At 37.8% G+C, this 16,942-nt stretch overlaps 1 protein-coding gene across 9 annotated transcripts in view; it reads right to left on the reverse strand.

Moving 5' to 3' along the window:
* CRPPA (CDP-L-ribitol pyrophosphorylase A) overlaps positions 1-16,899 on the reverse strand; it is a 124,651-nt gene extending 107,752 nt beyond the window's left edge. For 5 of the 9 annotated variants that reach the window (XR_010829147.1, XM_066991781.1, XM_066991783.1 and 2 more), the window contains exons 1-2: positions 16,760-16,899; positions 9,709-9,988 (exon numbers count right to left, since the gene is read on the reverse strand). Coding sequence is in view for 8 of the 9 variants with exons in the window: in XM_066991781.1 (XP_066847882.1) it covers positions 9,709-9,988; positions 16,760-16,899 (420 nt within the window). In the remaining variant the exon portion in view is untranslated. The other 4 variants (XM_013183459.3, XM_066991784.1, XM_048068332.2 and 1 more) reach the window with 4 other exon arrangements.
* Positions 16,900-16,942: the final 43 nt, after the last annotated feature.

Here is a 16,942-nt window from a genome sequence, read left to right on the forward strand (position 1 = left end):
ACTATTACAACACATTAGGCAGGTCAACTTGACTTTGAGAAGCTTCACTTAACCTACAGGGCAGGTGTTGTGCACTTGGATAAAAATTCAGATTTCTTTTTAGTGCGGTATTTGGTGAAAAAGGGAAAAAGATGGAGATGTGTATATACATAATACTCAGCAAGAGAAATAAGGCTGAGGATCTTTTCCATATTCTGCCATGTACAAGTGGCTAGAATGATCCAGTTTCAAGTGTGTATTTTTATGACATAAAGGGGGCAATTACAGATCATTTAGGCAAGACAGATGCAAAGAGATTGGTAAATTGGTATGCTGATAAAAAAGAAGCTCCAATTAAAATCTTTCACAGCACCCCAAAAACATTGTAAAATAAATACCTGACAACATCCTACCCATTAATCTGGTTTATGCAGAATGAATGATAAAAGTAAAAATGATTTAGAGCACTAATTTTAATTACTATATATATCAACAGAAACACCTCAAACAATAGCAGCATTATTTAACTATCTGTTTTAAGACTGACATTTTATAAGGAGTTTGCTAGTTTTACACTAAAACTGGCATTTCCTTTTGCTAATCAGAAGGATATGACAACTACGTATTTAAATAATCCTGCCACAAGATATACTCACATTCTCCATTTTCAATATTGGTGAAAGCAATTTATACATAAATATACATAATACATATATAAAATATATACAACTTTAAAATTGAAAGATAGAGTTGTCTCAAGCTGTTTCAGTAAAAATGAACCAATATTTACAAGTTATAAAAGAAAAATGATGTAAAATAAACTAGATACCTTTATGAAATCATCTTGCATTTAAAAAGACCTAAACAAAAGTATGAAATTATTATTTCCACTTAACCTAAACTCATAGATTCTGATGAAAATAGATGTAATCCTTTGCTATTTACTCGTTATCCATTGTTGGACAATTAAAATTTGTTAGTTGTTTGTTTTTTTTTTTTTTTCTTCCAGTTTTTAATCTTCTACCAACTTCTTAAATGTTGAAGCAAACAAGTTGGCATGGGCACCATTGGATATTTTTACTGAAAACTACATTGGTAGATTAAGAAGCTTATGCCTTTTAAGTTATCATAATTTTCATCTTGCACTTGAATGGCAAACCCGGAGTTAAAGATTCCACTATACAGATCCCTAGATTTCAGATTATTTTCCCCTGCACCGAGGACACCCCAGTCTCCTCAACAAGGAGAAAGGTTCTACATAATCAATTCCTCCTGCAACTGTTTCATCAAAAGCAATAAGCAAGAATACAGAAACATTTATTACTTTTTCACTTTCTCCTCCCCCATTTCATCTTATCTTTATACCTCAGTCAGACTACGCTGCTTTTCGTGAAGAAAACAGGTAGCGTACGTTCCAACTTCTGCTCTGTTCAGTTTTACAGAAATGCACTTTGCATTTTGAAGTGAACCATAAAGGGATTCGAAGCTGTAACTGCAACTCACCACTAGCAGATTTTTGTAATATATTACAGTCAATTGAACAGAAAAATTATAAAAGCTACTAAGAAAGAGAAATATCAACTAATCTACAATTAACTACAATTAATTGTCATATGCTCCAGTCTTGATTTTTTTCTGCAACCACAAAACATCCTGGCTCCCTTCTCATATGCCAGCTCACTAACCAAAAATACAGCCCCTGCATCCCTCCTCCTTGGGTGCACAGCACCACTAAAGGAGGGGAGTGGGGCACAGAGGAGGCCTTCATTCAGCTCCTCACACATATCTGACCAGCTGAGCTTCACCCCTCCAGCTCTATACATACCTGTGGCCCATTCTCCTCTCAGGGCTTTTCATTCGTCTCAGATCAACGCCATTGTCATACACAGTGTTTCTAAATATAAAGGGGGTGCATCTTGTAGATGTTACATGACAGTGATCTCAGCAACCATCCATGCAGAGGAAGCCACACTTGAAATTTATTTCCAGGCTAAATTAATCCTACCTAAAAGGAAGTCAGGTTAAAATTACTGTAGCCTTCCAGAAGCTAAAAAATGGGGGATTAAACCACCTTTTAAAAAGGATTAAATATTAGCCACAGTTATTCTGGCTGCAAAGAAAGGGAGATTATAATTTATGTTTCTGAGATTTATGTATTTCAGTCGATTGAGTTGCATCCCTCCTAATGAATGCAATGACTCAACTAAGTCACTGAGATTGAGACCAGAAAATAACAGGGTTGCTTCTCTCTTTACCAGTGCTTTCCCACCACCAAACACTACAGCTCGTTAGGACAAAGACTTCAAGTATTTGCTAACAAAACATTAGCTCTCCGTTCAACAGAGAAAACAAATAAAGACTTGGCTGAGAAGACTATAACTTTCTATGGGACCAATAATGCCATAAGCAATGGGAAACATCAGTATGTTTCTGATAGGTATCCATTACTACAGGCTTAAAAATAAAGAATCCATTGTAAAACTATTTTCCATACAGCAGCAAAACCACATTAAGAATAGCTGAAAAAAAAATAAGAAATAATCCGAATGGTTAAAGTTTAAACACTCTGTCATGGTTCGAAGCAAAGGAAGAAGACATTAACTTCATGAGACTGCTGTGAGTTCACAAAGGCTACCTGCAAGCTTGTGGCTCCAGAGCACTGCATCATTTCCATGCAGGATACTGGGATCTATGTGTTTTGTCTTTTAACAAAGTTAAATTTGTGCCACCTGCACACTTGCTGAGGAAACACTCCAGTTCAATAAGGGGGAGAAAAGTCCTGCACCTGGGGAGAAACAAGCCCATGTACCGTGATGAGCTGAGGGCCACCCAGCACAAAAGCAGCTCTGCAGAAAAGGACCTGAGGGTCCTGGTGGACACCAAGTTGGACATACACCAGTAGCATGCCCTTACAGCAAAGAAGGCTAATGGATCCTGGGCTGCATTAGGAGGAGTACTGCCCACAGGTCAAGGGAGGTGATCCTTCCCCTCTATTCAGCATGGGTAAGTCCACACCTGGGGGGCTGAGTCCAGCTCTGGGCTCCAGCACCAGAGAGACCTGGACATTATGGGAAGAGTCCAGGGAAGAGCCACCGTGATGGTCGAGGGACTGGAGCATCTCTCCTATGAGGAAAAGCTGAAAGAGCTGCACCTGCCTAGAGAAGAGAAGGCTCAAGGGAGATCTTATTAATGTAAATAAATACCTGAATGGTGGATATAAAGAAGATGAAGCCAGGCTCTTTTCAGTGGTGCCCAGTACCAGGAGAAGAGGCAACGGGCACAAACTGAAACATCAGGATGAACATCAGGAGGTTCCCCCTGAACATCCATCAGGAAGCACTTCTTTATTGTCAGTGTGACTGAGCACTGGCACAAGTTGCCCAGAGTAGTTGTGGAGTCTCCCCCCTTAAAGATCTTCAAAAGCTGTGCCTACATGGGCCTGTGCAACCTGCTCCGGGAGACACTGCTTCAGCAGGGGATCGAGCAGAATAACCTCCAGAGCTCCCTTAAAACCTCCACCATTCTGTGATTCCATGAAAAATTTGCATGAAACCTACACTGGCCTCATGTAATTTTCCTACACAAAAACAGGCTCAAAACTGTGTAGTCACCATGACCAAAGTACCACCACAAGTATGCAAAGACACTAGTTTGTCAACGACTTGACTGATGAACCACAGTAACTAATTGAAATTAAACTGCTAATCGATTAAGACAATGTTGCAGCCAGCAAAAACAGGAAAGAACGGACATGTACGTCACATATGAATTGACAAAAATGACATATGAAAAATCCCGTCTTATATTTTAATAACTGAACTAGGTTTCCTGTGTGTCAGAACATATCTATAACCAGTACAAGCCAGAAACTCTGGTGTGTGGTGTCAGGATTAAAGATTCAAAAGGGCAGAAAACTCAGAACCAATTGATTTCCGCCAGCTAGACGTACCCACCTGCCCCTCCTCCCTCAGTACAGCATTGTGCGGTTAAGTATGTATAAACACTAACCTAAAATATGCCACCCAATCCCAGAAACACTTCTGACCCCTAATATTCATCCCTTTAAACCATAAGAAATATTTCATTCTCCTTTTCCGTTAATTCTTAAAGAACACATGGGTTTCCAAATAGCTGTTGAGCTCATTCACTACACGATACAGAAAAATGCGATAAATGTCATTAGTTAATCTTGAGGTTCACGTTCAAAGAAAGTTTTTTTGATAAAATAATTAGGTGTGTCTCCTCTGACGGGCTTCCTTCATACTCTGCAGTTGTATCTCAATATCTTTTATTATTTTTGTACAATAAATGAGAATTGCCATGCTATTTTTAAGTTGAAGATGCTGTTTCAAGTGTCCTGTTTTGAAAAAGTTGCAAGTATTCAAGACTAATTCTATTCTTTTCACATATGCTGGAAGTACTTTGAAAAACATTTTACCTATACCAAAGGGGTTGTTTGTTTGTTAGCTTGTTTTACTTACTTTTCTTCAACTACATTGTCTTAAAACTAGACTATTCTGATCCTGTATATGCTGAAGTTTGAAACTGGTAAGTAAGCTGCAAAGAATTTATGACTAATTATGTGGTCACACTAGTAGCTCTGATATAAAAAAAAAAAATAGGGGGAAAAAATAGAATTTTATTCAGTATTATAGAGATGCTCTCAAACACCTGACTACCCATTTTGATTTCAACAGACAGGGATATCTGTTCAGGCATGTTTTGTGATTATTTGTATGAGGGAACTTTGCACACAGATTCAGTACATACTTAAGAGTCTTATATTTGGAAAAAGCCAGTTATTTTATAATCAAATACTTATTCAACTGCTTAGAACGCATTGATTTTAATCATATTGATTATATCTACTAATCTCTCAGCAGGAAAGTTCTTGAATAAACAGACCTGGACATATTCAAGAGAGCTGCTCCACATCTGATTTGGAGAACAACTTCAAGTCTTTATGTATAGAGAATACTATGAATTTATTTCGAAAGCACAGATTACCAACAAATAAAGTATATTTCAATAAAGTACCTTTTCAGATGATAAACTGCAGCTTCTAACAACTTAATTATACATCTGACATGGCAGAAATTTACATCTTTAAAAACAGCGTCTGCCCCATGTCCTTGTATTACCTTAAAGGTCTTGACAATTAATCGATGTGGTTGTCCCTTTTTTCTGCCTGTGCAGAGGAATCAGATTCCAATGCTAGTTTCTTGGCACCAGAAAGTATACCTATACTGAGCAGAAACACAGAATGGTTGATGTTGGAAGGGACCTCTGGAGATCACCTGGTCCAACTCCCTCGTTGTAGCAGGACTCCCTACAGCAGGTTGCCCAGGACCATGTCCAGATGATTTCTGAGTATGTCCAAGGATGAGGAGATAAACTTACTAAACTGCTCTCAACCACTAACAAAACCAGACAGGAAAGGAAAAATGTGTATTGAGAACAATAATTTATAGTATAAAAATATATTGAAAATTATGCAGTACTTTGGATCATCTGGGACGGTTGAACTGTATGACGAGTAAGATACAAGGCCACCAGTGCAGAAGACTGAATACAAGACCTTTATTGCACGGTGTTAATTCATGTGTCTCAAATGTATTAAAAAAAAATCACAATTCCCTCCACTAAGGGATTTCCAAAACTCACTGAACTGAGAGAAACAAAGACAGATGAAAGCAACTGAATCTGTCAAGCCTAACAACTTTACAAGTGTCAGTAGACTAAGCCTTGATTTCTTCATACATTCAGAAAAGTTTCAGGGCTACTGAACATACCTTGGTCTTTAAAATAAACTAGCTCTTCAAATATTTTCTTCTAAAATAGCTATATAACACACCTAAAACTCATTAATACATATTTTTGCATTTACATAAGTCAGTGATTCCTAAACTACAGAACTCACTCCACCACCTCAAGATGGTAGTATGAAGTCATCAGATCTTGATCCTGCTTTTGCACAAATGTCTGTCAGGACAACATGAGCCCCCAAAAGTACAAAGCATACAATGAAGGCAGAAACCCTGAGAACACAGGCACACGATGACTTCAGATGACCCAGTGTATGATTCAAATAGAGTCTGTTATTGATGTAGCCTTTACAGCTGGCTAAAAGTAGTCTTTGATTACAAGAAGACAGGACAAAGATCATGTGTAAAATATTCCATATACGGTAAAAACTGAGAATATAATAAAAAAAAATCATTGCTTTTAAAAGAACGATAAAAAAAACAGAGAGCAGAACTGCTCCAACATTGCCTTCCCCACATACGTATACCAGACCAGATCTGCCTCACTACTTTTCCATCCACGTCCTCCTCCATCTTCAGTGGAAAAAAACAGCATTTTTTGGTTTGCCTTTCACCATATTTTGCTAACCCAATTCAATAATCATACGTAATGCATTTTATTTTGCTAAGTGGGTAAAAGAACAGCATGCGTATGCATGCACATTTTCTGCTCCAGCTTCCCAATACATCACAAGTGACAAGTACAGAACTGATTGTGAGCAAACTCAGAGACGAGAAGAGATTGAACACAATGTGTGGTGTTTTCTGTCTGGTGATGTTATTTTACCTGATTGTGTATGTGAATGACAGCCAAGGAGACTGATCAACACTGTACACTTGTATGGGCATTATGCTTTGTTCAGGTCCCTGCTAAATCCGAGAATAAAGTAATGATGTTCAACAGTTTCCAGAATCCAACTTTTAAGAATGCAGTTTTGATTCATTCTCTTTACTCAAAGAATCAAACTATACCTTCAAATCTAGTTTCTTAAATACAGTCTTTGACTGTAATGTGCCTTTCTTCTTTTTTTTTTAAAAAAACTCTCAATAGCAGAACTGACAAGTTCCCCCCTGCCTTCCTGATTTTTTTTTCCTTGTAAGCACTTTTTTTAGTTATGTTGTTTAAAATGCAATGTTGGCAATAAGATATTGCTGGAGGCTTTGGACTGATGCCTTCTGCAGCTTCCACTTTTCCCAACTTTTACTAGCAATAAAGAATTTGTTTCTAGAAACATGTAGTTTTAATTACAAAATTACCCCAAAAACATAAATGGAATTTAATTGGTTACAAAGTAATATTTTCACATAATCAAGGGATTGTTTAAGGGATTTAAGGCATAATTTATTAGTTCTGGATAGGTTGCACATTTTAATTCCTACAGGCAAATAACAAACTGATTAGTAAGTGCAATAAAGCAATTTATTTGTCTGACAATTGGCAGCTAGAAGTGCAATAATTTATTTGATCAATTGCCATTTTAAAGAACATTAAAGCTTCTCATAATTATGTTATCTATATGGTATGCAGATGAACAACAATACAGCATTATCCCTATTACATTAGTGATTTAATATGATGTTTCTGCCAGGTTTTGTACCTTTCTACATAATGCAAAAGGAAGTAATTACTTTTTGTACTGAAAGATTGAAGAACTGACCCTCTTCTAGACATGCAAAGAATTTGACTATAGGAAGAACTAAAGATGATTGCTTCTCTTCATCAAAATCTTTCTGATATTCAAAACCCTGCGTGGCAGTTCTGAGTAAGAGTCTTCTGGTCATTTAGTTCTTCAAAATTCTGTAGTTGTCAAGTGAAGATAACCACAGCACTCTATGGCGGGATGATCTGCCAGTTTGTTACATATGATGAAGTTCTCCTCCTGTCCTCAATTCAATTACTCTGTTGGGTAGCATCAGCAGCTAACAGATTTTGTAGTCCAGTTCTCTGATGCCCTAGCTTCACTGAATTCAGTGGCCCTAAACCAACACAGGAAGCCATGGTAGGGCCAATAAATACCACACACATTTCAAACAGACAATATACAGTGGAAAAGACTATAACAGATGTGTAAGATCATCTCTAAAAGATCAAATGATATTTTGGCAATCTAGGTGAAAAAATATTTACTAGTCAGAAGTTCAGATGAACTAAAGTACATTGCCTTGAGAAGGTCAAGTGGAGATTGCCTCAGTTCTCTACTTTTTTACTGAAAACATTTTATACCCAATTAAAAAGAAAAATAGGGAAAAAGTATTACATTAAAATCACAGCAGGTTCAAGAGAAAGTGAACAAGTACATTTTCATGGCTCCCACTGAAAACAAAAAACACAAAGCTGAAAGAGATACGATATACCACACATACATAAAGACACATAAACACATACACGTTCAGAAAATAGTTACTCATTTCAACTCAACATGAGTAAAATTAACCCCATTCTTCTACTACTCTCAAATAATCTCATTTAAAACAGATTTACAAGGGGGATCCATTTAAAAGTCTTTGACAGAATTAATTCTGGAAAGATACTTTGTGCTAAATGAGAAAGGTCAAAAACCTCATTAAGATTCTAACAGACTTAAAGTTTTAATGACTGGAAACTTATGTTCTATGCCACTGAAAACTATGAAGTGGAGTTTCAATTTTATTGTCATTTCTAATGAAGCCAACTTACCAGAGTACAGACCAACTGGTAACAAGCTCAATATATTCAGATTTCTAACAAAGTTCTGAGAGAGCTTACATAATTTAATTTTCATAATAAATATTTTAACAAGTGGTACATTCCCCTTCTACACTATGAGCTTTCAAAAAACTTCACTGTCAATGTTGCAAATCATCTGTCAACTAGTTTATCTTTTACCTCATTTCCTCAAAGAGGCAAGCAATGGTGGATTTTCCTACCTTTCTAATATCCAAACAATCTGCTGTCATTAATAATTTTTACCTCAAATCATCTCCTTGAAGTAGGAAAGCATTCAGCTATGTTATTAACGGTGAACTGAAGTACAAGGTAAAAATACCCACAGGATTGTTTGTACAATTTGGTAAGTCATTAGTTCTTTTATCTATCTATTCTAATCTTCCAGTCCTCCACCACCTCCTCTTGTTTGGTAGTGCCTTTAGCTTGGTAATGCCTTTAACAACTTCACCATTCTACTTGCGTAACTACTTGTACCAACTCCTCTTCACATAGCACTTACTTTCCTGGACATCTTTTTGGTTCCTGTGAATATTCCTAAGAAAGTACACAGCCCTCAAATGCAATGAAGACCAGGAGGATCTCCAATCTACAGTTGGAGGCTTCTGACTTCCCATGTTTACTAGCAGTCTGCACCACCTACAGATTTTAGAAAAATCTAGCATTAATCATAGAATCATTAAGGCTGTAAAGACCTCCAAAATCATCTGGTCCAGCCATCCCCCTACTACTAATGTCACCCACTAAACCGTGTTTAGTGGTTAACGGAGTTGTCTTGCCACATATTTATTCAGGATTTGCATATAAATGAAAACACAATGTTTGTGAGTCAACTAATAAAATATTATCTTCTTTGGATATTATTAGTAATTGTTCACTGAACTACTCTAGCATTAGGTGAGAATTCTGCATGGAAAAGAAGGTAGACTAGAATTATGTAATCCACCTTTCAACTAACAAATTGCTGATTAATTCAGTATCTTACTGACAGTCTCTACGGCAATCATTATTTTTCTGTAACAAGTAATGCCTGTGGCATTTAAAAGACATCTCCCCTCTCACTTTTCTGCATAACAAGGATTCTGAATCTGTTATTAAAAAAAAAAAACAAAACAACATAATACATTAATGCAATTCCTAGAAAAATCCTCGTTATCATGATTTTATGCTGTACAGTACATAAGAGCCTTGCAGAATAGCACAGACATAGCTAGTACATACCCCATGCTCTTTAGCAGCCATAACCACTTTTAAAAGAATATCTTCTTCAACAAATGGCCTCACAGCATCGTGGATAATCACTACTTCTGGTTTCTGCAGCAGACGGTTGGAAGATTGATTCTCTGCAAACACTTTCAGTCCATTGAAAATTGATCGGTGACGCGTTATTCCACCTTTCACTACCGTAACTCTTTTGTGGCCGTATTTTTCAACAATAGACTTCATTGTTTCAATATTTTCAGGGGAGACCACCACAATAATGTCAGATATCCAGCTTACCCTAGAAGAAACAGTACAAAAACAGAGAGTAAACATGAATGACTAAATAAAGCTACAAACATATCCACAATACAAAGAAATTTATTTCAAAAACTGAAGCTGGCTAAATAAAGCATCTCTCAATATTCTTATGTATTTTCTGTATATTAGCCCACTACCCCTAAAGAGAGAGCTACATGACAGGATCTCTACTGATACATGGATGTCAACCATAGTAACTGGAATTCTGGTAAGGGACTTGCTCCTAACAAGCAGTTTGCAGAAATAAAAGCTTCGGATAACCCTTTGAAACAGTTCTTACTCAAACCTCATTCACATCTTCAAGTGTAACTTCTAAATCAATCACCTACAGTCTATTATTTTAGTTTCCTCTAAAACGGAGTCTCCAATCAATTGGTAAATCCTGGCACGTGGAATATTCTGAGTTCTACTGTGGAGCACGCAAGGTACAATTAAATAAGAGGAAGGCCACAAGAGGATCAAGGAATAACCTGAAATAAAGATTGCTATCAAGTCAGGTATGACCAGGAACTGACAGATGCAGTGTCAAAACTATGACACTTGAGTATCAGCAGAAAACATACTGGTAGTTTGGAAAAAACATACATTTTGTGCAGGTTTCTGCTCTAGGAAGCTAGCAAAATGTGAAAACACAGTTATGTTAGATACTACTACCATAATATGAAAAGCATGTTTTAAAGAACTTCAAGCCTTTAATGACAGTATCAGCCTAGCTCTAAAAAGGGGTGAGGGGAGGAGAACCCACAAGATTAAAAACAGCCATAACTGAAGTGAGGTTGAAACTATACTTGCATCAAAGTACCTAAGAAAACATACTATAGTCACATGCATCAACTGTACATCAAAATAATGCAAGTATCACCATTCAAATGCAGCTGTTACATATCCTAAATACTATGTATGGAGCATCAAAAATGGATTTATAATTATTCCTTTTCTGTGTCTCCACAGACAAAAGGATGTTTGTTTGTTGTTTTAACATGACTGACAAGAAACTCATCAGGTTAAGAATGATTTCAAAACCAGTTTACTACTTACTATACTCATGTGGAGCCTACACATATAGCTATGAAGGAAGAGAAACAGCTATGGCATATTCTTACAACTAAAGCTAGCAAAGCTATTGAAACTAATTTTGCAGACACAAGATGGACCAAAGTACTAAATACTTGCAGTTAAAAAACAACAGTGAAAAACTTACGGTTCCAGGAGCAGTTCATACTTAAGCAGTTAGTCTGACTCTTGGTCATCATCTGGCAGAGTCAGATGGCCAACTCTTATCAAAGAGGAGCAACAAATTGGTTCCTGAGTCACTGAGCACTTTAGAAGCCCTCATCTTGCAAGGGCCCGTAATTTGCTTCTCTAAATTGCAGTAGCTGATGAGCCAAAAGAATGCAAGAATCAAATGATTCTTTTCTGCACGATTCTTTACATTCAGTTGTCAATTTCAGTATTTTGTGGCAGAGGCTATGAAAGTCTACTGCCTTTGATATTTAGGTTATTTTGCTGTATCTATTTTGTATTTTTTTTTCCTGACAAGAATGTGTTTACAGTTGTATATTTCTTAGAATAAAAATACTTATGATCTAGACAAAATCACCCTATTGCTTGATCTTCCAATTAAGTGTTTGTAACATTTACAAAGTCCCTTTGAAATCACACTTGGAAAAATATCAAGACCTGCTGCATTTATATAAAACACTCTGAATGCATAAAAAGTTTCGTATTCCAAATACAAATTTAAGCATAAATGCAATACCTGAAAAAGACTCTGGATGCCTACCTGTGCAATTTGCTCTAGGGAACCTGCTTTAGCAGGGGGGTTGGACCTGATGATCTCTCGAGGTCCCTTCCAACCTCTACAATTCTGTGATTCTGTGAAATGCTCAAGCTATTGTCCTCTTCAATAACACACAGGAAGAAATTGCCTAGGAACTATCCTTACCCAAAAAGCAAAGTCATCTGTAATGCAAACCATTTCCCTAGAACAATGTGAAACTACAGAGCATCTTCTACCTTCTTTACGTTTTGTTTGTTTAGTGACTAATAGAACGCCATGGAAAAATATTTTAATGAATTTTAAATAACTACCAAAAATAAAATAAATGGAAGTGCTATTAGCATTAAAAAAAAATAAAAAAAAAACACACTTATGTTCATTTTATTATTAACAAAGGCAGAAAATACAGCCAAACCAATATATTCTCAGCATTTCTTAAGTACTGAAGTTGTGCAAATGTACAATATGAAGTCATATGGTTTCAAGTTTCATTTCAACTTGTCACTCATCACAGGTTCATCAAAAGGTTTGCAAATCTCTTAAATGAGTCCTGGCACAATCCTACACTTAGCCACAAAACTTAACACTTCTGCATGACTTCAACTCGGAACTAGGGCAAACTAATTGGATTCATCTCAGTTCTTCTTTTGAATATTGAGAATCAGGCATTAAAATAAAGCAAAACTCAAGAAGAGCTATGTAACGCTAACCAAAACCAAGAGCTCTGCACTGCTCTTTGCAGAAGGGCTGTAGAGCTGCACAGTTCTCAGAGCAGGCAGTCTACACATTCACTAGTGACTGTGTAAGAAGAGCACTGATATTTCCCATTCCGGAGCCAAATAAAACAGATCATGATGCAACAGCGTCGTACACACAGCATCTTCTGAGAACCAGGGAAGTATTGGCCAGCCTACGATAAATCTGTGCACAGAGGGGCTGGAATGGCTCAAGGCCTCCAGTGGTACAATACACTGAGAAGTGACAGGATGCGGTCACAGCTCCACCCTGTGTCTGGATAAACACATTTATAAACCTAAGTATGGCCTTAAATTCATTCCGGACTGATGTTCTATATTTAGAGCTGGGATTTAGAGATGCAACCTATTCCTATAAGGTACTCTCTTGATTGACTAGGCAGAAGAACAGTTTATGCTTTAAAGCATAAAGTATCCCATCAAAATCAATTTACAAAATCCATGCAACATACTAATTCAGTAAAATATCCTACAAATTTCACATGAATGAGAACTGTGTATCACCACAGGAGTTTATATTTTTAATAATATGCTTATGGAAATGTTGCAAATGTTTAATGAAGTAGAAAGACAACATTACACGGTCAATCAGACAGCAAAAAATTTTCTTCCCCTCAATTTGTCAAGTCATTTTCCTTAGAAAGATTTCATACTAAGATAACAAGCTCAGGACCTGCTGGAAAAAAAAAAAAAAAGTTTAAGAAGTTAGTAAATACCTTTTCTGTTTTATAACTGTAATATAAGAGCAAGAAAAAATCTGCAGCTTAATAATGCAAGCTTTGAAAAGAATCAGCACAAGGCATGGATGAGAACAGAGTAAGGTACCCTGATGTGCTTTAACAAGTAATAAATACAGAACTCTAGTGCCTCCATCGACATTACAAGAAAAAATAAAAACAACAGTGGAGCAAAAAAGGATTTATGTTTGTTTCCTGAGACTGTCCTTCTGGTCACCACTTACTGACATCTAAAAGACCAGCCAGACCAGCTGCCTAGTGGAAAACAGTATTGTTGCATTAAACTTCAAAGAAAAGAACATGCATTTATATTAGCTGACCTAGAACTCAAAGTAAAGGAGCTCATTAACTCAGCAACAGCCATTACATAGCTTCACAATACAATCTGCAATAGAAATAACCGATGAGTTAACTCTGCAAACAGGAGGCTCAGGTACAAATGTGACTTTCAGGTTTAACCCCCTATTAGTTTACTCACATGTAAATCAAAACTGGGCCTTAAATCCTCAAAACTAATTCCTGCTGCTGTTACCCAGATAGTAGCAACCCACTTATACATAACCCACTGACATCGGCAGTTGTGTTAGCAAAGCAGGCCAGAACCTGGCAGTCACTGCTGAGATGGGTTTAGCAGTTAGCGTGAGATATAGTCTTTCACCATCACAGAAACTCTTCAGAAGCACAAGAAGAATCATTACATTATTTTTCCTGATTTTACTATTCAAGCACCAAATGAGAAAAAGAACTTTCAAAAAAAATGCAGATACAGAATGCAAACATTACTTCTTCTGCTCCCTCCCTTTTTTTCTGCCCTATAACAGTTCATAACTTTATAACCCTATAACATTATAACTTTGCTGATATATGAAAAACATGTGAATATGTACGTGTTTTTACAGTACAAATATGGAAGCAGGAGCTTTTAAAACTGAGAAGTTTCACAGGTACATGAAGGAAGTCCTGAGCATCCGATGTACAGATGATATCCATTCTTCCTGAAAGACTAAACTGGCATTCCTTATTAGTCACAAAAAATAATGAAGATACCTTCATAAAGTTAAGACAACTGGATTATTTGCTATCATATCTTTAGCTCATAAGCAATTTAAAAGAGTAAGTTGGACAAACAGAGTTATCATGATAGATACACTTACAAAAATGTGTGACCTGGAGAAAAAATTGTGTGACCTGGAGAGCATGTATCAGCCAAAGAGGAAAAAATACTTGGCAAATAAACTATAGAAGACAGTTCTGAAGAGGCGATTATTTGGAAGGTTCCCCCAGGTAATGTTTTTTTTGACACCAGGCCACCTGTTTTATGAGACTACATTACAATAAACAAAGCTGTCTGAAACCCTCATGGAAAAATTCTACTCTTCCAGTAAACACGTTAACTCTGCTTTCCTCTTTCATAACATCTCACTGTACTTTCAGTGACTGGTGAAATATGAGCACCACAAGAATAAGAGCAGCTTAATTACTATCGTCCCACAATTTTAAATCAACCTTTACCTTAGCCATTTCTCCTCTCTATAGTGTTAGCAAAATTATTCAATGCTGCACACATACAGCTGATTCCTGCCTGCCTCAGGAAAGGAACCAGAAATGTTCTACTTTAAATAAACATACACAAGAGAATTAAAATGAAGGAAGAATCCCACTAGTCTACGCAAAAGCAAAAAAGAGGAATGCCATTGTAGATCTGCTGGAATTGACACGAAAGCCTCACATAGTTCAACAACAGCAGAAACAAAACCAAATATCTAAGTTCACTAATACACTTTATTTTTATCCCCAGGGTAGGACCTGACCTTCCTATCAGTGCCATTGCAGTGGTAGTAAAAAACAATCCTTCTTCCTTACACTATTTTTTCTCACCTTCTCTTCCTAAGGGCATTGTCTTTGATTATTATTGGCAGGCCAACCTTTTACATTCTGTCATCCTATGCAACAGGATGCAATGCTTATTCATTCATGTCTGCTCTTGTCTTGTCTACCACTTTTTTCTACACCAATATTTAAGGTTCTTTCTCCTTTCAGCAGAACAGTGTAAAAATATTTTCCTGTTTTTAAAAGACACATGAAAATCAGCTACAAATTCTTGATTTGCTCATGTATTTGTCCGTACATTGCTATGTTTTTTCAGATTAAAAAAAACAAAACAATAAAAATAGCTGCAATAGCTGAGATAACCAGAAGCTCAATAGGAGTTGTTACAGGTTAACAAGTCAATGATTTATTAAATTACAGCCGGTAGACAACAGACGTAAGATAGTAGGTATCAAGCTAAGCGCGGAAAATGTCACTTCTGGGTAATAGATGGGTGACAAAGTGCAGCTCCTGTGCTCATGTTCCCAGAGTAAGGAAAAGGTACCTCCTTTGCAGTTTCAGAGTCTGAGGATTTAAGTTGAAAATGAGTCACTCCAGGCGTTAGATTACATCTGTTCACAGCTCCCCATACACATACATCCCAGTCAACACTAAATCAGGACAGAGATGGTGGAAAGCTCTGCCTGTGAGAGGACTGGCACTGGTTATCACGCTCCAGTCATTAACTGGACTGGTTATGACACTTCTCAAGCCAGGAGAAAGCACTAGGTTGTTACTCTCGCAATGAAGTTTGGATCACACGTCTGGTTGGCCTGTACAGTTTGAATTCAATCTTTTAATTTTTTGCAGCTTTAGGACATAAATATAATAGCGTTGCTCAAAGAACTGCTATTTTCCCAGAGCTTAGTGGCAGCAAAAAAATGAGGTTTTTAATGAATGTTTTATTTTCCTATGAATATCATTTCCTTCCCAAACCTCACTGTTCTCTTTTCCAGGTCTCCAATACGCTGAGCGAGGATATTATTCTCCTTCTCTGTAGATTTCCATGACATTTTGGCAGAAGCTACTGCTTTGACAAGCTCTGGATTGGAAGCTTTGCTTTCTGATGCGCTCAGCTTTGTGACTGGCTGCTGTTGAAAAATTAAATGAAGAAAATAAGCACTATTTCTTTCACAAAGTCACAAGTGACCTGAGGGAAGCCTCTCTGGGTGGGAATGGAAAAAAAAATAAAAAAAAGAGGCCCACTTTTTGATGTTCTGCAAGTTTCCACGAGTTAAGAACTTTGGGAGACGTTGGCAACGCCGTTTCTTTTCACCACCTTGCTCTCCTCCCCATTTATCCTCCCTGAAACCCTAAAGTTTGATGTTTTTTTCCTGAAAGTCACTGCAACCATGCCGGTGCAGCTGACACCCCGCTCCTACCTGAGGTGACACCGGGTACACGGCTTACGTTAACACTTGACAACACTGCATTAAGGGTCCCTCACACGCCCAGAACAGCCTTTTTGAGACTTAGAACAGCCCTATAAGATCCCTGGCTGCTCAGACACCGCCTCGCTGGAATCCCTCGCTCCCCTGTCACCACAAAAAGGCCGCGGCGGGGCCGGGGGGAGCGGGGCCGGGGGGAGCGTGGCGGCGCGGCCTCGTTACCTCTCCATCGCCCGCACCGCGTAGCTGACGAGCGGCCGCCCCTGCAGGCCGCAGAATTGCTTGGGGGTGGCGCCGCCCAGCCGCTCCCCGCTGCCGCCCGCCGGCAGCACGGCCGACACCGCCGCCGACACCGGCTCCATCGCTGCGGGGCCCGGACACGGCACCGCTCCACGGCCCGGCCGG

This window comes from Anser cygnoides, chromosome 2 (assembly GCF_040182565.1).
Source record: "Anser cygnoides isolate HZ-2024a breed goose chromosome 2, Taihu_goose_T2T_genome, whole genome shotgun sequence".
Taxonomy (NCBI): domain Eukaryota; kingdom Metazoa; phylum Chordata; class Aves; order Anseriformes; family Anatidae; genus Anser; species Anser cygnoides.